At 35.3% G+C, this 24,584-nt stretch overlaps 1 protein-coding gene across 1 annotated transcript in view; it reads right to left on the bottom strand.

Annotated features, from left to right (window-relative positions):
- PDE3B (phosphodiesterase 3B) overlaps window positions 1–24,584 on the bottom strand; it is a 181,957-nt gene that overhangs the window by 5,914 nt on the left and 151,459 nt on the right. The window contains exons 6-14 of the mRNA XM_019652882.1: window positions 22,042–22,252; window positions 21,416–21,492; window positions 17,173–17,324; window positions 16,099–16,236; window positions 14,996–15,107; window positions 13,101–13,214; window positions 10,352–10,551; window positions 2,705–2,908; window positions 591–752 (exon numbers count right to left, since the gene is read on the bottom strand). Coding sequence (XP_019508427.1) covers window positions 591–752; window positions 2,705–2,908; window positions 10,352–10,551; window positions 13,101–13,214; window positions 14,996–15,107; window positions 16,099–16,236; window positions 17,173–17,324; window positions 21,416–21,492; window positions 22,042–22,252 — 1,370 coding nt within the window. The remainder of the gene's footprint in view (window positions 1–590; window positions 753–2,704; window positions 2,909–10,351; window positions 10,552–13,100; window positions 13,215–14,995; window positions 15,108–16,098; window positions 16,237–17,172; window positions 17,325–21,415; window positions 21,493–22,041; window positions 22,253–24,584) is intronic.

Raw genomic sequence — 24,584 nt, 5'->3', positions numbered from 1 at the left:
GCAAGGTGGTAAGATTATTTTAAAGACAAGATTTTAAAACATGAGAAAAGAGTATATTTATATCTCTGAATCCTTGAAAACCATTAAGTATCTACTTTGTCGCCATATCTAGCCCTCTAATTTCTTACCCTCTGCCAGGACTTTTACCCAGTTGATGTTTTTAAGGTAATGTTTCTATAGCAGAGTTGAAAATGGGTTGATATCTTTAAACATAATCTAAGTATACCCTGAATCAATGAAAAACCAACTTCATTTAGAAATAAATTACCGTAGGTCACAGGCTCACAGGGTGGAAAGGGGCCTTGGAATCATAATGTAGTCTCTATCCTTACAGCTCTAGACTCAAGAGTACATTCAACCCACTCCAGAGAAGCTATAAGCTATTTTTTGTTACTTTAAATTTCAGCAGCAAAGGCAAAAAGAGCTGAGAAAATACTAAGACCAGAGCAAACGAAACAATTTCTAACCATTTTTGGACAAAGCAACTCAGATTTCAAACATTTAAGGTAGCTATCCGAATCCTAAACAGTAGTGTTTTTCAGATGGCAGCTCTTAAACATCCCACCAATCAACCTCCTGTTTCAACTTACCTGCTCATAAAACTCATTGACAATGCCTTCTGTCCACTTCAAATGCAAGTCCCGAACTTTGGCTGGGCCATTTATGTCTGCCAGTTTGATGCACACCTGGCAGACTAAGAGGCGATCATTTTCACTACTCCATTCTATACCATTACTATTTACATCATTAGCCTATTTTGGAAAAACAGAATTATTTTAGGTTCTGAGGGCACAGGAGTAAAAACAAACATTTCTACCAAATTATTTTAAAACTGTTCCCTGTCCAAATGACAGGAAGGAGTTTCAATAAATGCTTCTTTTAATCAGTTGTGCAATAACATTGGACTTGTATGGTTTGTTTCCCTTAAATTTGAAGTGTCATTGTAATTTAGTTTCAGTGAAAGCAGAGACTATAAAAACAACCATGGGTTTCAATATTTGTGATTACCAAAGAGAATTATCATCTGTGTGTGTATCTATTACATATTAATATGTAATATATGTATATGCAAAAAAAATCAACAAATCATAAGAATTGTAACTATTTCTACTTCAAAAAAGAACACTTAAGGATCTAAGGAGAAGTTGCCTCTAGCTGTGAAAAGCAATCGTGTTATTATTGAAAAAAACACAAGTCTTAGAAGTTGATCCCTGTGGTTTTAAATCCTGACTCAGAAAGGTTTACTGATTCATTGTGTAACACTGGAAAAATGACTTAATCTCCTTAAGTCTAAGTTTCTCCATCTATAAAATAGGAAAAGTAATACCAATCTAATTGTATTGCCATGAGGATTTTAACAAATGAAAAATGGCTGGTTCATAGGCAATACTAACTAAATGCTAACACTGTTATTTAAATGGTGATTATCATTATTAATTAGGCAAATTACCATGCCTTCCAAGAACTCAAATTTCCTTCTGTAAGAAAATTAAGTGAATGGGCCAGATCTGTGGCTTTTGAACTTGAGTGTGATGGTAGTTTATTGGGCACCAAAACCCTTTTGTCAAAGGAAAGTTGGTGTAGACAACACTACGGAAAACACTTTCAAAAGGAAAGCTCTATTTATTGAAACTGTAGATCTAGAGACCCACTCCTGTGGCACTTTGCTGAGAGACAATGGAATAGAAGTCTCTGAGGAACACAAATTTAAAAAGTAGTGGTGGGTTTAGATAATCTTTTGCCTCTCAAAACTTCTATTACTCGAACTTAAGCACTTAAATAAAATTTTAGTTAAATAAAAATAAGTTAATAGAGCTACACAACTATGAAATAACTTTAAAGGCTTACTGATTTCTCACTGAATTTTATAAGCATTTCATTAATATTACAACAGCAACATATACAAGGTCATTTCCAGGGGGTTAAATCTAGTACTACTTTTTTTTTTTAAACCAGCTCCTTTACCCTGATGGTACATCTTCCTTTAGGTCGCGAATGTCATCAAGAAAACAGTAGCTTCCTGCCAGCAAAAGAGGGGGCACCCTTCCCTTGGGAATCTACAACAGTGGTTCTCAACTTTTTTTCACCTCATGTGTCTAAGGGATAGAACACTCTTTGATTAGGACCATCATTACATGAGGGCATTGAATATCAATTCCCTAGTGAATGTGAGTTCTCTGAGGGTGGAGAACTTGGGCCTGTTCTTTCCTTATTTCTTAGCATCATAACTGCAGATATGGGACAATCCCAATAAACAGCTCTTCAATGAGAGCATTATTCTCAAGTAGAAGAGTGGAGAGTGCCTCTCCTCACCCACACCAGCCATTCAACACTAATACAAAGAAGGTGGAACAGGTGTGGCGAGGAAGGCATGACTGTCTTCTTAGAAGCACATCTTCAATTTTATAAAGTGCCTTAGTTGGCACTGTGCAACACTTTCTCCAATCTGCCCCTAAAAGCTTTTGACATAATTGGATTGTCACTATGTGAAACTTACAACAATATGTCTGTGTCAGAGAGGAAATGGAGCAAGCAATAGTATTTTAGGATACAATAAAAAAAATGTTTTTAAATGTTGGCATATATTGCCTTACATTAGATATTATGACTTCATGAGTCGTCTAACTTAATATTAAATACTTTTATCAGTAACACTGAGAATGATTTCCATTTTTGAAACTAGGTATTCATTTGCATAACAAACCTTGGCATTGAATTCTGCAAGGAAATCAAAATGCTTTTTAAGATCTGTGGCAAGGATTGCTTCAATGACTAAAAAACGAAAGCGCTTGAATTCCACATGATCAAGGTTAAGAAGGAAGTTGTATTCTGGGCTAGAAAGATATAGATTCCAAGCTGATGCAGCATGATGATTTTCTAGAACAGATCTGTCGTTGTACAAAACTGCCTGAAAAGGAATAAGAAAAATGAGGTAGGCATCTCAAAGATATTAAACTTTTAATAATAAACAGCATTAGGATCAGGCTGGAAGAACACAAACAATGAGTAACTACTATATGCCAGGCATTTTAATCCCTGTGAAGGGTCATGATAATTTTATAAATGAGGAGACTGAAGTACAAGGAGGATAAGGCACAGCTAGTCCGTGAGAGGGTAATTTGTCTCCAAAGTGCATCTTCTTATAGACACCATGCTGTCTCCTGAGAGATGTCAAGTGGGTATTTGAGGTCTACTTCATTAACTCAGTAAACCTCCTCAGATAAAGTTTCTGTTAATAAAGTCCTCAGGGACATAGAGCAGGCTTAGGGGTGCATTTATCTTCTTTTAGCTAGCATGGAATCTAGGGTGGTGGTGATTGAAAAGAAGCAGGGTGAGTCAGAGATCCAGTTATCTGAGGACACATCCTGTACTTCCCTCTGGACACAGTACGTGTGAGAGAGAGAGAGAAGGATGAAAACAGGGAAAAGCACACATCCTCTGGTTCAAGAGGTGTCAACTATTCACTTTTTCTCCATCTCCCTCCGGAGGAAGACCCTCAGTACTCTAGGACTTTGGAATACAGATTTAAAAACCACTGGATTATAGAATTTTTAAAGCCCCTTCCACCTCTAGAAATCAAGCAATTAAAAAATTATTGGGCCGGCCGAGTGGAGCATTGGTTAAGAGCTGGCTTGGGACGCCAGAAGACCCGGGTTCGGGTCCCACATATGAGGGCCAGTGACACTGCCCTCTACAGCTAAGATGCTGAACAACAGCTCAACCTGGAGCTGGGCTGCCATGAGGCGACAGCGTAGGCTGCAGCCCTGTGGCAGTGGGTTGCCATGGGCTACCGTGTGTAGCCAGCAGCCAGCGTGAGCGGCCAGCAGCCGCAGTGAGCGGCCGTCCAGAAGCCGGCGACTGATCTGCCTCGCCCGGGAAGAGCGCAATGACGGTACCAAATTGGGCCAGTGAAACAACGTCCTCCACAACTAGATTGAAGAACAAAACGACAGCAACTTGTCTGTTCCCCTTCCCCCAATTCCCCAGCGCTGTTCCCATACCCCAATTCCCCAATAAAAAATCTTTAAAAAAAATTATTAAACAAGCACAGTAATTTATTAAAATATTTTTAAAAGCATTTTATTGTGGAATATAACATGTATGCAGAAAAATGATAAAACTTAAAAAGAACAGTTTAACAGATAGTTATAGAGCAAATGCCCGTGTAACCAATGGTCCTGTCAAGAATACAGCGTTGCTGGCTCCTTAGAAGCTTTCTTTGTACATCTCTCTGATCACAACCCCGTTTCTCCCCACAAAGGTGTGCATCCCTAAATAATATGTTTCAGTAGTTTAATTTTGTCTGTTTGGGGACATCGTATACATAAGAAGGAAAAACCCACCTAGAGAATAAGTGGAAGGAGTCCCCAGCGGGACTCCAATAAACTCACTTTATAGCTGAGTAGAGGCGAGAAAGAGTCAAGGAGCAGTGAGTAGGAGGCAGATGTCAATTAGGAAGCTACTGGATGATTGCACACAGAGCAATAATCCAAGCTTAAACTCAGTCAGAAAAACATTCCAGGTAAAACAGATAACGAAGCCTAAACTGGCTTTTACTGACAACTAGAGAAGGAAGACTGTCCCAGCAAATTGAGAACTGCAGTAACTAATATCCTTGACTTTGTGCTAAAGCATCTTGCCACCTGCTTTCTCTAGCTATAGACCTCCTTACGTCTCTCCACAGGCAAATAAACACTTCTCTAATTTGGCAAAGCAAATCAGTTGATTATAAACTTTTTACCTTTATTTTTTGAGTCAGAAAGAATTGAAAAAGGTATACTACAGACTCGGATAGAATTAATAAATACACACCTTTCAATAAACGTGAGCGAAAAGAGAAAACCAATTAGACATGAAAGACTTAGAAACAGGAAGAAATGATAAGAAAATCTCTAGGTCAGAGTCATATGATTAAAGAGGGTACTTGTGAAAAGTTTTGGACTAAGAAAGATAGTTTTCATAAAAAAATATTCCTGACTTTAAAAAAATCCAATAGAAGTAGTAAACAAATGAGGTGCTGAGGAAAAAAAAAATCTTGATGAACAGCTGTCGTCTTGGGATTCCTTTACCCTGAAGTTCTGGGTTTCTTCTAAAATTTCTGGTATCTCCTAAGATCCTTTGTCTTAGTGATCACCCTTTTTTGTAAAAACACATTTTTAGGTAACTTTCTGAGGATGGATGGGACATGATTTTTAAAAATCCTTGCATATTTGGGATTCTCTTTATTTTGCTCTTAAAGATCCACTGTAGCTTATTAGCTGGATACAGAAATCCAACTTGAAAATAATCCCTCTATGCCAGCATTCCCTTATCTCTTTCCATTTTATTTTTTCTAGCACTTACATCATAATCATCTCTCTTTGTCTCTTAAACACAACATTTGTGGTGTTTTTGTTTGTTTTACTTTACTAGTACGTTCCATGGGGGCAGAATTTTTTTTTGATGGCCTATTTTTGCTCAATAATAATGCCTAGAATAGTGCCTCTCCCACAGTATGCACCCAACATTTGTTGAATGAACAAATGAGTGAATGAAATTCCCTTAGAATTTTGAAGACTTATTCCAGTATCATTTAGCATCCATTCATTGTTGCTAAAATATGATGCCAGTTGGTTTTTTTTGTCCTCTTATAAGTGTGTTTTCATCCTCTCAGGAATTCTTTTTAAAAAATCTCTGCTCTGAAATTTTACCATGACATACTATGTGGAGATTTTTGGTGTTTTTCCCCCCATTCAACTTCTCTGGTATTTGGTGAACCCCTCAACCCACAGACTTCTGTAACTTCCAATAGTCAGCTCCTGACGTGGTCCCCTATTTTTTCTTTCCCTAACTTTCCTCTCTTTGTCATTTAGTCTATTCTAGGACAGATTATCTAACTTTTACTTCCAATGCTTGCGTTGAATTTTTAAAATTTCTGCAGTAATATTTTTAGTTTCTAAGAGCTTTGATTCTCTGACTTTTCTTTTTCATAGTTTCCCTGTTCTTATGGGTATAATGTTTTTCAAATTCTCTCTGAGAACTTTTAAAAGAAATTCAGTGCTTTTCTATTCCCTAAATTGTGTGTGTGTGAGTGTGTGGTTTGTATTCAGTTATTCTGTTCATCTGAGCCTTCTCTTTCTAAGCTACTGGTTAATGTCAATGTCTGGTAATGCTTGGTTATCCACTGATATAAAAAAATATGAATTCTACATTGCAAGTATGACTGTCTTTTGCTCTTGTGTATGTTTTATTGCCAAGTATCTTCTTTAATTGGGAAGGATGAGTAGGAACTCTGGATGTGGACAGAGCTTGTTACCTAGCAGGTTTTGCTTGAGAATTACCAGACTGGGTGCCAGCTGTTCATTTTCCAGAATGAGAAGGATTTACTCTGGAATAATAATACCCACACTAGTAATTCTCTCCTGGCAGTTTCCTTTAATATCTAAGAGATGAGTTTTCTACCTGGAGGTCAATGCTGGGTTGCAGTAGCTTTGCTTAAAGGTGTGTGGTATATGTGTGTGGGGGGGGGTCGGGGGGGGGTACTCCATGTGCACACACTCAAGCGTGTGTGTATGCAGAGCAGGTGGGGCAAGGGCTTCAGGAGTCTTTCTAGACAGGGTTCCACTTAGGCTGTGGCCCCCTTCTAGCACTGTCATTTTATCTTTCAGTATTCATCCATCTGTTTTTCACTGTCCAGAAACAGTATCAAACTAATTACTGGTGTTAATACCCTTCTGACTATTCCTCTCTGTTGTACTGAGCTTCACCCCTGACTATCCTTTAAATCAGGAGGAAGGGGAGGCAGACATGTGCCTGTGTTTAGTTACCACCTAGAGCCATATTTGGGGGCACAAAATACATTTATGACTCTCAGATTTACAAATCTCAACTTAAAATTTTATTTCCTCTTACCCCGTATCTCATCAAAATATTCTATAAACTCTAGTAATCTCAAGCACTAATCTCCATTTTTTAGCCAATTTTTCATTTGGAAATAGCTCAGAGATCTCAGATGCTGACATCCGTCCAGGATAAACCTGACTAAATGTTTCACCTTCTTTCATGGCGAGGATTCAAAATAATCTTCCCATGTCTTCCCTGCATACTTCTTTACCATGAGGAGGGGTGTTTGATTCAGTTGGTGATATGATATACTACTGTATATGATAATTATATAATAATAATTTAAATAATAACACACTGGAGCAATGTCTTTCACTAATTATGGTCTGATCAGACCCATGGAGCTTCCTAAGATTAGAGAACCTACTTTATTACCTAATAAACACTTTCAGCCTCAGGCTTTCACAAAAGAGTCCTTATCTCACAGGTGCTAGCTGAGGAAGTTCTCATGAATTTCATTACTTTGGGAAGAACTGAGTACATTTCAGACAAGCTTGCAGTCCTGCAGAGCAAAGAAATCAGGCATCCTTCAACAGTCAACAAACATTTACTGAATGCCTTTTACGTGCTAGGTACTAGTCTAGGTATTCAGGAATAAAAGAGACAAAAAAAGACCCCTGCCCTCATGGAATCGTACATTCCACTGAGAAGAGATATATAATAAACAAAATGCATAATATGCTAAATGATCATTGCTATGGAAAAAATAAAGCAGGGAAGGAACATAATGAGTGCCAGAAAGGGGCTTCTGAAATTTCAGAAGGAAGGCGGTGACAAACTGAGCTAATATAGACATCTGGGGAAAGAGAGCTCTGGGAAGGAAGAGCGGAAAGTGCAAGGCTGTCAGACAGCGGGTGCCTGGGATATAGAAGAAAACAGCAAGGAGGCCGGTGAGGCTAAACCTCAGTGAATATGAAAAAGGAGACTCAGTGGAGGCTCAATCGTGCAGGGCCTTCTGAGCCATCGTAATGACTTTTACTAGTAAGGTGGTGAATGCCACTGGGCTGTTCGGAACAGAAAGTGATGTTGCATTCAAACAGGGTCCCTCTGGCTGCTATGTGTCGAGTACAGATGGAAGAGGGGTGGGAATTAAGCAAGGAGACAAGGTAAAAGGCTATGCTTTTTCAACAGTTGAACTCAATAATTTCCTTTCCATTCCAGAGCTTCCCATCTATTGGCAATCCTTAACAATGAGAAGTTAGAATTAAAATACGATTATTGATATTATATCCAGAGTTCATGTTGAATTTTGATAAGAGCAAGGGTTTTGAGTATATAACTGTAAATTATATTCATGTATCAGTGTTTTAAAATGCTCTGCACGTGAGAGAGGTAACCTAGAATTCACTCATTTTTAATATCCTTGAAGGAAAAGTAATAAACAAGTCTGACTCACCAATACTCAAAGCTAATAAAAGCCAGAATAAAAGAGTGTGGAAAAGAACAGTAAACAATTTCTGTCTACATGATAATCTGATTCAGGAGCCTCTCAAATACACAAAACAGTAGGAAACTTTCCATATGTTATCTCCTTTTACCCTTAATCATATTAGGTACATATTTTGAAGTTCAGAAAAATAGGTGAGGGTGATTTGCCTAAGGTCACATAACTATTAAGTGGATAACCAGAAATCAAACTCTGGTCTCTTGATCCTAAGACCAGTGGGTTTTCCACTGTGCCACTACTGCCCAGGTCTGACTCCCCATAGGACTAATGGATTTTCAAAGGTTTTGAAGTGTCAGGCTTGAGAGAATGGGCATTGATTCTTGCAGAATAGTACTGAAAATGAGGAAATATTTGCTCTTTAGTGGGTAATTTCTCCCAAAGCAATTCTTACAATAAATATCTAGGTTGAAATTCATTAAAAAGTTACCTGTGGTAATCATGAGCTATTAATAGATGAAGTCTCATGGAGAAAAGGAAGCACCAGAGCCCTTTAACCCCCTCCCCTTCTCCCCACCTCTGAGTCCTCTTGCTCTGGCTAGAGAATCTATACCCTGTATTTTAACGTGATAATGTGTGAAAGAGGTAGAAGTGAGATAAGGAACACAGAATGGCTACAGAAATGAAAGAATCAGAATTGAGGTTTAAATATATAGTTTGAAAAATGAAAAAGATGAATTCAGCAGTCATCGGCTACTTAATCCCTGTAAGGCACACAGTTAGAAATACAAAGATGGATGTTTCAGGAATCACCAGCCTAAATAAATACCCACTCGGGCTGGCCAAGTGGCGCGATGGTTAAGAGCTCGCTTGGGATGCCAGAGGGCCCCGGTTCGGATCCCACATATGAGGGCCAGTGACACTGCCCTCTACAGCTAAGATGCTGAACAACAGCTCAACCTGGAGCTGGGCTGCCATGAGTCGCCGGCGACGGCGTAGGCTGCAGCCCCTGTGGCAGTGGGTTGCCATGGGCTAGCAGCCACAGTGAGCGGCCAGCAGCCACAGTGAGCGGCCGTCCAGAGGCCGGCGACTGATCTGCCTCGCCCGGGAGGGGCGCGGTGATGGTGCCAACTTGGGCCAGTGAGTCAACGTCCTCCGCAGCTGGACTGAAGAACAAAACGACGGCAACTTGTCTGTTCCCCTTCCCCCAATTCCCCAACACTGTTCCCAACCCCCCCAATTCCCCAATAAAAATCTTTAAAAAAAAATACCCACAGCCACACTAAATTCTACTTAAAACTAAGTACTTGGTTCCAAGTCCTAATGTTTAAAGCTATTAACAATTACAGTATCCTTTTGTTGAGAACTCCTACTCTTATGCAAATTGTGACTATAAAGGAAATTGCACTTTATCAGCTGTACTGGGTACAAAAATAATGTGTTACTAGATGAATTTTTACATACACTAAAATATTCAGAGATAAAAGATTTAGAGCCTGTATTATGGTGTGTCTTAGAGGAAAAAGAAGCTAACAAAAATAATAGTTCTCCATCATGGTAGCTTTTAGCCATACAAAAGACCTTGCCAGAAGGAAGAGTAAATCTCACATCTAGTCAGAAACTTATCAATTTGATCAAAGGCAAAACTACTGACAGCCAGAACTCCAGAATTTCATAAAACCAGTGAGTCACTCTTTCATAAACATTTATTTAAGAACTCCAGAATTTCATAAAACAGTGAGTCACTCTTTCATGAACATTTTATTTGTTTAAGAACTCCAAAAGTTCATAAAACAGTGAATCACTCTTTTATGAACATTTTATTTGTTTAAGAACTCCAGAATTTCATAAAAACAACGAGTCACTCTTTCATGAACATTTTATTTGTTTTCCAGTGCAAGGTGATTTTTTTTCCCTAATTCTTTAGCCTATACCATGTTGATGCCATGTGTTAATAGCCACGCGATTACAGTGTAGGTGGAATGGCCATATGATTCACCTGAATAATGGTTTACAAAGGGATATATAGCATTGTTGTAAAATTTCAGAATTACTTTTTAAACTTTCTGAAAAAGTGTTTCCTACCTGAGGGGCATTTGTAGCCACTAGAAATGCATTTGTCCGCCCTGGGTGATCATAATCGTGCATGGCAGCCGCCACGTATAAAGCCATCAACTCCAGCGCAGGAATGTTTGAAGATAGGCAACCATAGCTCTCATCAGGAATGGAGCAGCTCTTTGAAGAAATGTAGGCAATTTGCCCTGGGTTGATTCTATCATCAGAATCTGAGGAATAAGCAAAATAAACCAGCATTACACATAACTTCTTCATAATGAGGCTAAGGAGGGGAATCCCCGTAGGTAATATTATTTATCTTATTTGTTTACTTACCTAACAAATAGACTCTTTAAAAACATGGACCTAAAACGACATATTAGCCATCCTAACAAGTGTGAGTTGACATGTCCTTGTGGTTTGATTTGCAGTTCCCTGATTAGTGATGCCCAATATCGTTTCATATATCTGTTGGCCATTTAGATGTCCTCTTTGGGAAAATGTCTTTAGTTCCTCTGCCCATATTTTTTACCTGATTGATTTTTTTGTTGTCGTTATTGAGTTGTATGAGTGCTTTATGTATTTTAGATATTAACTCCTTATCCAATATGTGGTTTACAAATACTTTCACCCATTCTGCAGGTTGCTTTCTCATTTTTTAAATTGTTTCCTTGATTTGCAGAAGCTTTTTAGTTTGGTGTTGCTAGTGCTTTTTGTGTCATAATCATTTCTATTCTCCAATGCAATCAGAATAAGGTTAGCACATCCCATAGTCCTAGTAGTCTTTGTTTTCACCATAATTTTCCATTTCAACAGCTAGTTGGTCTCCCAAAGCCTTGTCTTTTACAGACACTTGATTCCATAACAGCGTATGTAAGGATTTACAGCAATGCTAGTAAGAACTCTGAAAGAAGTGAGGAGCATGGGAGAGATACCATATTGCATTAAGGAATACTTAAATCACTTTGAACAGGCTGGAGGTAGAAAACTGCTGTTAGGAGCACTGCCCATGAGAGCTCAGAAAGAAATGAGGAACATATTACTGGAAACTATGGGAAAAGAGATCATTGCTATACAGTAGCAGGAAGCTTACCCAAATTGTGTGCTGCAGTTAATGTGAAACACAAAGCTTGCAACCAGTAAACTTAGATATTTAGCTAAGGAGATTTCCAAGCAAAGTATTGAAGATATAGCCTGGATTCTTACTGTTTATCGTAAAATGCGAGAAGAAAGAGAGATTTAGGGAGAACTGTTAAGCAAAAAAATAACCAGAACTTGATAATTTGGGAAATTCTCAACCTGCCAGGCTGCAAAAGACACTAAAAGTAGGAGACGTGTTGTCAGGAAGGTGTACTCTGTCTGGATAGAAAGCCAAGGCTGTAGCTGGGCGACTTTTTGCTAATTGATTATGCTGCTGTGTTTGAAGAAGTGACCATGAGCCATGGAATGCAGGTGGCTTCTAGAAGCTGGAGGAGGCTAGAAGATGGATTCTCATTAGAGACTCTAGGAAGAAAATCCTGCTGACACCTTGGTTTTAGCTCAGCTTGACGTATTTCAGGCTTCTGACCTTCAGAATTGTACGATAATACATTCGTACTGTTTTAAGCCACTGAGTTTGATAATTTGTTACAGCAGCAATAGAAGACGAATACAGATTTTGGTACCTCAAAGTTGGGTATTGCTGTAACAAATACTTAAAAATGTGGAAGTAGCTTTGGAATTGAGCAATGGGCAGAGGCTGGAATTTGAAGAGCATGATAGACACCAATAAAAGATATTAATCAATATATTCAAGTTCACTAAATACCAAGCAGGATGAATACAAAGAAAATCACCTGAGTACCTTATAATCAAAATGATAAACCCTAATAGCCAAGAGAAAAGGGACATAATTTTAAGAAATAAGACTTATGGCCAATTTGTCAACATAATCTACAGAAGTCAAGAAGATGATAGAATGAATATCTTCAAATGTACTGAAATATGAAAATATTCTTAGACAAAATAAATACATCTACAAACAAAAAAGCTAAAGAAAATGATCTAATAGAAGCACAAAACTACTAGGAAAGAGTAAATATGGATGGCAGACAAAAATGAACATAAGGCAAATCCATCAAACCTAATGACAGTACTTTAGACTTAGCCACTGCTTCACATTCTTTGGTAGCTGATTGAGTCTGACATTTTCACTGATTAGTTTGGTGGTATTTCTCAGGCATTTGTAACCATACAAATTCTGTGTGTCTGTATTATTGAAGTATTTCTCCCCTTTTTTATAAGCCAGAATATGAGAACCATGCATGTTATAATTCAATATATTTGTATAAATAATTATAGTTATGATGAGAAGCAGAACTAATTTGGGAGTAAAATAGGAAAGCTTTTATATCATCTAAATACTTATGTGAGGCTTTTAAACATGTCCCCTTTCATTGGGAATGCCACATGTTTTACATTTACATGATACACCTGAAACTAAAAAAACGAGAATTGAAAGAAAAAGGCAAAGGAATGATTATCATAATATTCAAGGTAGTGGTTACCTCAATGGGCGGGACACAGAACAGAGACATGGCAGATCCAGCAGTCTTGCCTAGCTCTTAAGATAGATAGGTTTCCTAATTTGCATGTCATTTATGTATCAAAACTTAACATAGTCCTTTGTATGTACTAACGGTTACTGAATGAAAAATTTAAAAGAAGAGTGGTAATGAAATAAAACAGCTTGATTTTATTATTCCTATTATTTAAAAGGAAGATTTGTAGAAGGAAGTACCTGTTTCATTTCCTGTTCCATGATCATTGTGGATCTGCTGCAAGCCAGGAATTGGCCGTGTTGTCAGATACCAAACTGCATGTAGGACGTCTGTGGCATGTATACGATTGTGATCTAAAGTCACCAAAATGGTTTATAAAAATGATCATTCTGTTATGTTTAACAGGACATTTAAAAAACTATAATAATTTTCTCATCATCCTTATATATGAAATGTATGGCTTAGAATAATTTCCTATAATTATATTTTTGTTTCCTATAATTATATTTTTGTTTCATCTTATTTTTTAAACCTTCTTGATGTGTTAAAAAGTTATTTTAAAAACTTACACTTATATGAAAACATAGTAAAGGCATTGGAATATTTACTTAAGATGGTAGCTTTTAAAAATATTTGGTAAATGTAAACAGTGCCTGGATTGTGGAGACTCACATTTGCACACAAAAACAGTTTTTGCACCCAGGCACATAGAATAGTTACAAATTCTGGATACTTGAACTTCCTCCCAACCCCACCAAAAAGAGAAGAAAAAGACGAGAAATGCTTATTTCTTAGGCCCACTGTAACGATTAAATGTTATTGATATCTGAACAGTATCTGACACATAGTGTACTCAATCAATAAAACACTGGTTTACTGAAATACCACTACGTGGAGAGGCAAAACCTATAAGTGAAACTCAGCTTTGCTATTTTTAATTTTATGATCTTAGGGAAAATTGCTCTGAGTTTTTGCTTCTCACCTGTGAATGGTGGATAATACAACCTTTCCAACAATGATTAAATGAGATAACCTTTGTGAATCTAGTGATTATAGTCATAGCTGATACTCAGTAAAAGTTCAACACTTCAACAAGTATTTAATGAGTACCTACCATTTAAAATTAGTAGATGATACAATACTAAGTATTAAGGCCATAGCTATGACATGATGTCAATCCACTAGGAGCTTAATTATTAATCCAATCACCACATTTTATTGACCATTTACTATGTCCCACCAATTCTGCCATGTGCTTTACATTGATTATCTTCTATCACTCCCTATGGGGTAAGTACTATTGTTATTCCCATTTACAAATTTGGAAACTACAGTTTAAAAAAGTTACATCCAGGGACTCTTTTCTTAACCAATATATCCTAATTGGAGCTGACAATAAATAAGTACTCCTCACCACTTTCTATCCATTCCCCGTCCCTTGAAGTCCATCTTAAAGTAGCACTTTATCCATTATAAAATTTAACTACACTTTAAAATGTATAATTTGTAAGTGGAAATTTTAGTACATCATTAAGTATCATCATTAATGAGCCATGACATATATTTTGATTTCCCCAAAATATGTTCATATGAAGGGAAACTGTAGAATGTATTGACACATGAAGACAACTATCTTTTCCTAATATGAAATTCAAATGATATTTTGCCATAAAATCAAATTGCCATTAAAAATTATTCAATAAGTCGGGACACCATTAAAAACAGGAATGCTATGGATAAATTTTAAACATTTTAAAGTCAAGAATTTTCTGAAACTCTTGATTTAATATTATAAAACATTTTAAAAGATAAGGCACTCAGATAAATATTAACATAGAAAGATGTATATCATAATAAGTAAAAAGGCAGATTATAAATAGATATCAATATTATGATTTATTTTATTAAAAAGTAAATATATTTAAGAAAAAAGTTTAGAATATATACCAAAATGTTAACAGTAATCAGTTAACTTTAGGTAGTAGGATACAGATTTTCTTTTTAAATTCCTATTTAAAACTTTTCCAAACATGTAATTTAAAAGTGTTTAAGGGACTATCTGAAGGGAAAAGTAATAAAGGGTTTCAAAACCAGTATTATTTGAACTTAAATAATAAGATATGTTAATACTTACAAGGAATGTCTCGATAGCCATTTTCTAATGCACGAAAATAGTTCATGAATTGTAGAGTGGGAATTTTAAATATTTCCAATAAACCAGTGTCTTGAAATAAGGTATACATAACCTAAATGTCAATTAAAATAAAGTTCACTTTAAAAATCAGAATTTCTATTTGTAGTTGAGTATAATATGTTTTTGTGATTTGCATTTAGGATGTTAACCATGTATATATGTCTTTAATAATTTATTTAAAACTTCTCCACAATGAACTCTTTCCAAAACATGAAAAAGGAAGACATCACCCTAAAGCCCTTGAAAACCAAAAAAAGATTACCATATCATTTCCCAGTTTTTAAATTTTTCCATTCTTCTCTTTAGCTTTTTATTCACAATTTATGGAAAGGCATATGAATTCTATTCTAATCCTAGGTGTTAAAAGAAGTCAGAACAATATATTTACCAATTTCTGTCCCTAAAGACCTCAATTAGATGAATGTGTAACCTCTGCATAATTTATCCTTATGTTTGTATGTTTCATAAATAAGGTACTTTGGAGTTAATGAGAGTGGTATTTTGAGAAAGTTAATCTGATGCTGTTGTGTGAACCCATCAGGGAGAACCTTGAATCTGGGTGGTAAAAGGCAAGGATTTTTCCATGATTGTAGCAAGAAATGAACCATTTGGCCGTGAGTCGAGTATAGGGATGGCAGATGGAAAAAACAAAGTATACGTTTCAGAGGCCAGAACTAGATCACTTTTCATGTCCTTTTCAATCTCAAGATTCAATATAAAGTAAAACTTTATAGTAAAACTTTAAAGTAAAACTTCAGTAAAATTTAATCCCATTGTTATGGGCAAATAAACTATTTATATATAATATATAATTATATGAAATACATATATAATAATGTGTGTGTATACACATACGTGTGTGTATATGGCTTTTTGTTTTTCTTAAAATTTTCTACAGCAAATCTCATTTGTGAAAAAAATAATTAAATGAAAAATGTTGAATTTCTGCCTAAACCAATATTATACATTTTTAGATTTTGCTTTTTATAAAGATTCAAAAAAATTCATTTATAATAAAAAAGCAGTGGAGATTTGAAACAAACCTGACTCAGGATCCTTCCTGACTTCTCTCCCATGTTTTCTACAAGTTCAAAAATTGGAAAATTCCAGTTGCTCATCTTTTCTATTAATGAGTCATAATCTTCTATTAAAATCAGGTCCAGTGATGATTCCTGTTCAATCTGTATATAAAGGGGGAAAATCCAAACCGACTTAACCTTCCCTTTTATAAATATTGTTAAATCCTTATCTAAATGAGAACATTTAAAATTGAACATTAAAAATGGTCAGTACTGTTTTCTACAATGGTTTTTCTCAAATATAATCTTTTCTTCCTATTTCTTCTCTTTGTAGAATGCCATCTTAATACAAATATAAACATGTCTTCCAGACATCAGACTTCTTAATCTTAACATTACTATTATAAATAAAAATATATTTCTAAAACACTATACAAATCTAAAATCCATTATTTTCATTTTAGAAGTTACAGGTATCAAGGATAAATAGAAACTCATATCCTTATTTAAGCATTTATTACTAGCCTAACTTCCCAAGAAAAATGGATTGGCTTTTTTCCTAAAAAGCTTAAATTTTGAACTTTAAATTGCTATTTAAAGTTAACTAGAGTATTTTCATTGTTTTTTAAAGACTGTGCACATGTCCTTCCACCTTTAACATATACAATGAAGAAAAGATCAGCATAGAAAGTAATATATCTACTATAAAATTAAATAAAATGTTCATTTTTAAATGAATGCACTTTTTGGTCCCAGGATAATGAGTTTAGAAGTAATTATTTTTTATTCAAGTTTTCTTTAATGTGGTTTAGTGATTTTCTCAGTAAAAAAAGCTGAGCCATCCTGCCACCTGTTAGCAGCTCAGCGGCAGCTCAGCTTGGGCCGGGAATTGAACCAGCGACCTTGTTGCTCAGAGCTCACACTCTTGAGCGAGCTCTTTACCAACTGAGCCACTTGGCCGGCACTAAAAAAAAAATAAATAAATAAAAAATTAAATATCATTATATTCAAAACCTTGTTCTGGGCACAAATAATGAAACTAAACACTAATTAATGTATTTCACCATAACATAATCATATTGGAAGTTTATTTTTTACATTTGATTGCTGTTCATTCTGTGCCTCTTCTGTTAGGTGATTATCACCTTCCATAAATAATTTCCTGCAATCTGTGCTCTCTGTTTCCACTTCTTGTTGAGCTTCTGCAAGGCTGAGTGATTCTTTTGAGAAAGTGGTGTTGTCTTCATCACCTTTCAAAAAATATATAGTAATAATAAGAATAAAACTTGCCTTATGTAGATAGTTTTATAAGAAAAATTATTTGCAAAAGTATTCAGATGAAGTGAACCATACTGGCATTCAATCTAAATTAATGACACTAAAAAAATTATACCACTAAATTGTATCTTGTTGGACTCTTTATATTTAGCCCAGGTACCTTGTGCTTAGCAATGTAGACATTTCACCTGATACATCTATTCATGGATGAAAGAGATGGGTGGATGAATATCCTTTATAAAAGTGAGAAACATAAAAAGGTCCCTATTGATAGGAAATTTTAAGACCATTTTGATGTAAACAATTTCCATCTGCAGTTGTTTGAGTTTTGGATATGAAAACTCTCAATTCATAATTATGAATGAATGACGTTAAGGCACATCTAAAAATTAAAACACAGTATTATGAACTGTGAGTTATTTCTCTACCCATGTGATTAATAATATTTTCTCCAAATCACATGGAAAAGGGAAGCAACATTGGTGGCTAAACAGTATTTATTGACATGTAAAATACTCATATTCATTCTACTTATAATACCCTGAACAGGAAACTTTCCTAAAACCCATCAACAGTAGAATAAACTAGTGTACTCATACAGTTGAACATCACAGAGCAAAGAGAACGAACTACAGTTACGTGCAGCAATATGTATGATTCTTAAAAATATAATGCTGAATAAGGAACAAGGTTCATACTCTGATTCTCGTTATGAAAAGTTCAAAAACGTTAAAACTGATACATATGAGTACTGAAAGACGAGATGAATGTTATCTCTGGGGGATAAATCTGAAGGGGAACTGAGGGGAAATTCTGAGGTGCTAGTAATATTTTGTTTATTGATCTGGGTGCTGATTGCACAGGTATGTTAAGTGTAAACTCACTGTAGCTGAGTTTTAGAAGAACTAGGTTTAAATCCTGATTTTTTTACTTAAAAATGGCAAGCTTTTCCTCCTGTAAAATGTGGATAATAACACCTGTCTTACTAGGTGTTACATGTAATAGGTGACCAATAAATGTTAGTCAAATTTGAACCTAACACACTGGATATACTAAAAAATTATGAACTGATGATCAGAAAGTATTTTCTTTTAGAAAATATTTTTTCCAAATGAAAGACATTTATTTTAAGAAATGAAATTTAAAATATTCACCTGTTCTTAGTAAGTTCAGGCAGTAATTACAATGACATTCTAAAATAGCTATCAATCTAAAAATTGTTGACATTTGAGGTACATTACATGATTTACTTTTTAATTATCTAAATTCCTAATAACTATATCTTACAGATAATAATAAAAACAATTGAAATAAAGGTAGCAATTTCTTTTCCAAAGATATCCACAACACTATGTCTTGTCCCACATGCAGTCTTTTTTTTTTTTTTTTTTTTTAGATTTTTATTGGGGAATTGGGGGATGGGAATAGTGCTGGGGAATTGGGGGAAGGGGAACAGACAAGTTGCTGTCTTTTTGTTCTTCAGCCTAGTTGTGGAGGACGTTGCTTCACTGGCCCAAGTTGGCACCATCATTGCGCTCTTCCCGGGAGAGGCACATCAGTCGCTGGCTGCTGGCTACACACGGTAGCCCATGGCAACCCACTGCCACAGGGGCTGCAGCCTACGCCATCGCCGGCGACTCACGGCAGCCCAGCTCCAGGTTGAGCTGTTGTTCAGCATCTTAGCTGTAGAGGGCAGTGTCACTGGCCCTCATATGTGGGATCCGAACCGGGGCCCTCTGGCATCCCATGCCAGTTCTTAACCATCACGCCACTCGGCCGGCCCCCACATGCAGTCTTTTGAAATGTATTCTTCCCAACCCCCTGCAATCTTTACAGGCTGTATAACTGTTCTGATTACTCTAAAGAACTCTTAGAATTAATAAATTGTTACTTTTTAAAAGCTCTATTCAATATAATTACATACCATAAATTTCACCCATTGTTAGGTGTATAATTCAACAGTTTTAGTAAATTTACAAAGTTGTGCAACCATTATGACAATCCAGTTTTAGAACATTCTCATCACCCCCCAAAAGTACCCTCATTCTATTCTAGTTTGAGTGTAGGGGGTATCTTACGGTAGTATTAATTTGCATTTATGTAATGACTAATGCCATCTTTTCATGTGTTTCATATCCATTTTGTTTACATCCTTTACAAAGTGACTTTTACCAAAATATTTAAAATCTTTTGCCCAATTTTTAATTGTTTTTCTTTATATTGAGTTGTAAGCATTCTTTGTGTATCATGGATATAAGACCTTTATCAGATATATAATTTGCAAATATTTTCTCCCAATCTAAGGTTCGTTGTTTCATTTTCTTATTGATGTCTTTAGAAGTGCAAAAGGTTCTAATTTTGCTAAAGCCCAATTTGTCATTTTTTTCTTTTCATGGATTGTGCTTTTGGTATTGTATCTAGGAATGCTTTACCCAACGTTCCAAAGATTATGTCCTATAGTCTACAAGTTTCATGTTTTAACACTCACATTTAAATCTATGACCTACTTTGAGTTACTTTTTGTGTATATGGTGAGGTAAGGGTCCAAATTATTTTTCTGGCAAATGGATATCCAATTGTCCTGGCCTCTTTTGTTGAAAAAACTCTTTTCTCTTTGGAATTGTCTTGGCTTCTATGTCAAAAATCAATTGACCATAAATGCAAGAATTTATTTTTGGACTCCCACTTCTGTTCCACTGATCTACAGGCTCATCTTTATGCCCAAACTACACTGTCTTAATTACAGTGGCTTTATAAGTTTTGAAATCAAGTAGCATTAGTCCTCCGAATTTGTTCTTTTTCCAAATTGATTTGGCTATTGTAGGTCATTTGTATTTCCATATAAATTTTAAGATAAACTTGTCAATTTCTACCCCAAAGAGCCTGCTGGAATTGGATAAGGATTGTATTGAATTTATAGATCAGTTTGGGAGAATAGCCCTCATGACAATACTGAGATAGTAAGTTCTCCAATCTATTACTATGAATTGCCTTTCAATTTATTTAGTTTTTCTCAACAATGTTTTAGAGTTTCAGTTTATAAATCTCCCACTTTTGTTCTATTTTATCTTTTTGATACTATTGTGGATGGAAATGTTTATTTAATTTCAATTTATACAACTGATTTTGTACACTGATCTTGTGATTTTGCTAAACTGTTTTGTTCGTGTGTGTGTGTGTGTGTGTGTGTGTGTGTTTGGGATTTTGTATGTAAAATATCATATGATCCATAGATCTAGGGACAGTTTTATTCCTTTGCTTCCATTCACGATGCATTTAATTCTTTTCCTTTCTAGTTTTCCTAGCTAGAACCTTCAGTACAATGTTGACTAGGAATGCTAACAGCAAAAATCCTCGTATTCTTCAGGAAAGCATCAGTCTTTCTCCATTAAAGATAACATTAGCTGTGTGTTTTTCAAAGATGTCCTTTATCAAGTTGAAGAACATCCCTGCAATTACCATTTTGATCTTATCAAGTTGGAATTTTGTCAAATGCTTTTTCTGTGTCTATTGAGATTATCATGTGATTTCCCCCCCTTTATTAATGTGGTGTATTACATTGAATGATTTTCAAATGTTAAACAAATGTCAGGGGGCAGTTGGTGTGAGTTAACCAGCTAAGTATTATTGGAAACTTGAGTCATCAATTGTTTAAGTGATAAAACAACTTTTATCACCATCAATTTTTCTTGTTTGAAAATATAAAATGTTTCAGAATGATATAATTAATTTAAAACTCCTCTCTGTGCCATAAAAAAATTATGCAAACCTTTTGGACTTAGATTGTGCAGTATAAATTTTAACATTAATATACTTAATTTCACCATGAGCCTGAGCCATAACCTAATACTATATTCATTTGTAAGGCACATTTTTACTCTTCAAAATACTTTCACTGTTATTTTAATTTGTTCCTAATAACTCCTCTGAGGTAGATAAAAACACTATAATTTTCATTTTAAAGATGGATAAACTGAAGTTAAACTCATTCATTTATTCATCTTAAAAAATAATGTAAGAAACTGTTCTTAAAGTTAAACATATATGACTTTTGCAATCTCACCCGATTTTCCACTATGGCAGTCTGTACCAGACTCTGATTCAGATGTTGAAACATATTTCTGTATTTGATGCCCGCAGCTTATAGGATGAAACAGATAAATAAGTATAAACATATGTATATATAATAAGTAAGGTAAATTTTCTTATTTAGATACAATTAGAAAATTTGTTTAATTTTTAACCAAGCACCCAAATGAAACACATCCTGATATTCCAATGTATAAATAGGTTTATCCTAGAAAGCATCTCTTTGTCCCTGAAGAAAATAACCTTTGAAAGTCAATGGGATTGAAAGTCAACACTTATTTACTAGCAAAGCAGAAATGAGAATGAACACCGTATGAACTGGGTATTATAAACAGTCACTAAAGTAGTATATACTAAAATCTCATACATTCACTGATATGTAATACCACTATATTTCACTTTAGATGGAGATCATTTAATCTTAAAATGAATGAGAGCACTGAAATGAGAAAAATTTTATTTAGAATAAAACTACTAGGAAAATAAAGAAGATATAGTTGTAATTCATCATCTAGTTATATGATATACAACTAAAAATAAGGAATACTTTATTAAAATAACCTATATTGTAAAAAAGAAATAAACATTTGGAAAACTTACCTGTTACATAAATTGCTATCCGAATTTCTAAGTTGCTGATAAAAATCTGGTGAATTGGGTGCATTGCCCAGAGATCTGTGTAAAGTAACACTTGGCTTAGTAAGAAAATCAGCAGTATCAGGAAATTCTATAGGTGATCGATTAGTTAGAGAGCCAGCATACAGTGGTCCATGGCTGGGAGAATTCACAGGACTCAGGCTGGGTAAAGCACCTTGAAAAATTAAGACAGAAAAGAGATAAATAAATATGTTTGTATGTGTATGTTTTTTATTGTCTGTGTTTGTATACTTAAGAAGAGCATTTTTCTTCTTTAAATTATTTACAGCTAAATGATAGATTTCTAGTTAGAGCTATCTTCAAGGCATTCTTGGAATTTACATGTAGTATAGACCATATTTATCATCTTCAGTGAATGGAATAAACACCCTGTAGCAGGATGGCATATTATAGGTAAATATTAAGAGTATAACTAAAATGTACATACTGTGACACAAATTCTCCTAATTCATATTTGTTTTTATCTTTTACATTTTGTGTCCCCACCAGCTTGATTATCTACATGAACAAATCATCTTTACCAAATTTTACTGAATATTTTTAATACAGAATTGATTTTATTGAAGAATCAAAGTTCTTAAGAGCATTGAGCAAATGATAAAACTGTATGTTAACACAACAGCATGCCCTTTAAAAAAATATCTAAATCTTCCCAGCTTATTCATTTCGTCAACAAATATTTGAGAGCCAACTGTATGCTGGAAAATGTGCTGGGTTTCACCATGGAGAAAAAGATACCATCTCTGCAATTCAACAAACTTAGAGTCTAGTGGAGAGTGCTAAACAAGTGCTAAGTGCTAAACTAAGGAAAAACCAGAGTGTTTCAGAAATACACCTCTAATCCTATTGATTTATTCAAGAAAACTTTGCTGAGTTCCATGAACTAAGGCAGTATGGGTATATCTGGAGACAGGCAGGCAGATTTAAAACTTTATTTGGAAATAAATATCCAATTAAAGTATGAATCAGAGGGGAAAGCAAATAATAGTTATTAATGACCTATGATTTTTTTTTTTCAGGCACAGTGGTAAACACTTAGAGATATGTGTGGTGGTGAATTTTATTTGTCAGCCTGGCTAGGCTAAGGTGCCCAGCTGTTTGACAAAACACTACATGTTGCCATGAAGGTATTTTTCAGATGTAATTAACATTTAAATCAGTAGACTGAGTAAAGCAGATTGGGTTGGCCTCATCCAATTAGTTGAAGGCCTTAGGAGAAAAGACTGAGGTCCTCAAAGAGGAGGGAATTTTGCCTCCAGATTGCTGTCAGACTCAAGACTGCAACATTAACTCCTGCTGGAATTAACAGGCTGGCAGCTTGCCCTGAACATTTCAGACCTGCCAGCCCTCCAATCTTGCGAGCCAATGCCTTAAAGTAAACCCGTCTCCCTACCCCCTTTGATTCTGTATGTATATGTACACACACAGACACACACACACACACACAACACACCCATTAGGTTTGTTTCTTGGGAGAACCCTGACCAATATAATGTATTAATGTTCACAATAACCCTGTAGATTAAGTCACATTTTCACTTTACATGTGAGAAAACCCTAAGGAAACTTGGTTTGGTTAACACAGCTAAGGCCGGGACACCATCCTCTTTTCAGGGCTGCCTCTGCTGTCCTATCAGATTAATTTATTTAGAGGCTCCTATAAATTTTACATAATGTTAGGGCTGGATGGGATTGCCTAAATTATCTGATCAAGCAGTTTAATGTTTCAGAAGAGGAAACTGAGGACTAGAGAAGGGAAGAGTCTTGCTTGTCAAAGTCATAATGGTGAGTTACTAATTGGAGACAAAAGTTCCAATTTTCAGTGCTCTTTTTTTCTAATTATACCAGTGGGTGTCGAATCCTGACAAATAGGTTTCTCTGAGAAGACTAAAGGGTAAATAATCTTAAGGTAGAAATTTGATATAACAGAAAAGCTTTAAGGAGAGGACAAAATGGTAGAGAAAAACTTAGCAAACCTTAAGAAAGACTTTACAATAGAGATCCATCATTTTTATTTTAAATCTTTACTATGAAATAGTGCATGTGCATAAAAGTTATAACAGGAATGCTTATCACCCAAGCTAAGACATAAAACATGGCTAAAGGTCAGAAACCCCTAAACTCTAACCTTCCCCTCTCATTAAAGGAAATCATTATTTTGACTTTTAGTGCTGTTTTTCTTGCCTTTCTTTATATTTACGGCACCTATGTATGCATCTCTTAACAATTTAGATTAGTGTTGCTTATTTGTTGAACTCGATGAATTGAATCAGACAGTATATATGTAAATGCGTCCATGTCTTGCTCGCTTTACTCAACATTTAAAACATATTTCCATGCAGTTGTGTGACTGTAGCTCACTTATTTTCAATGTCGTATAAAAGTGCATGTATGAACATAGCATAGTTTTATTTCTCTGTTGAAGCACCGAACTCCCAAATTGCCTTCCAGAGTGGCTGTAGCATTTTACTTTTCCATCAGCAATG

Source organism: Hipposideros armiger, unplaced genomic scaffold (genome assembly GCF_001890085.2).
Source record: "Hipposideros armiger isolate ML-2016 unplaced genomic scaffold, ASM189008v1 scaffold_188, whole genome shotgun sequence".
Lineage (NCBI taxonomy): Eukaryota > Metazoa > Chordata > Mammalia > Chiroptera > Hipposideridae > Hipposideros > Hipposideros armiger.
Note: the sequence above shows the minus strand (reverse complement) of the source record. Positions and strands in the feature narration are given on the sequence as shown.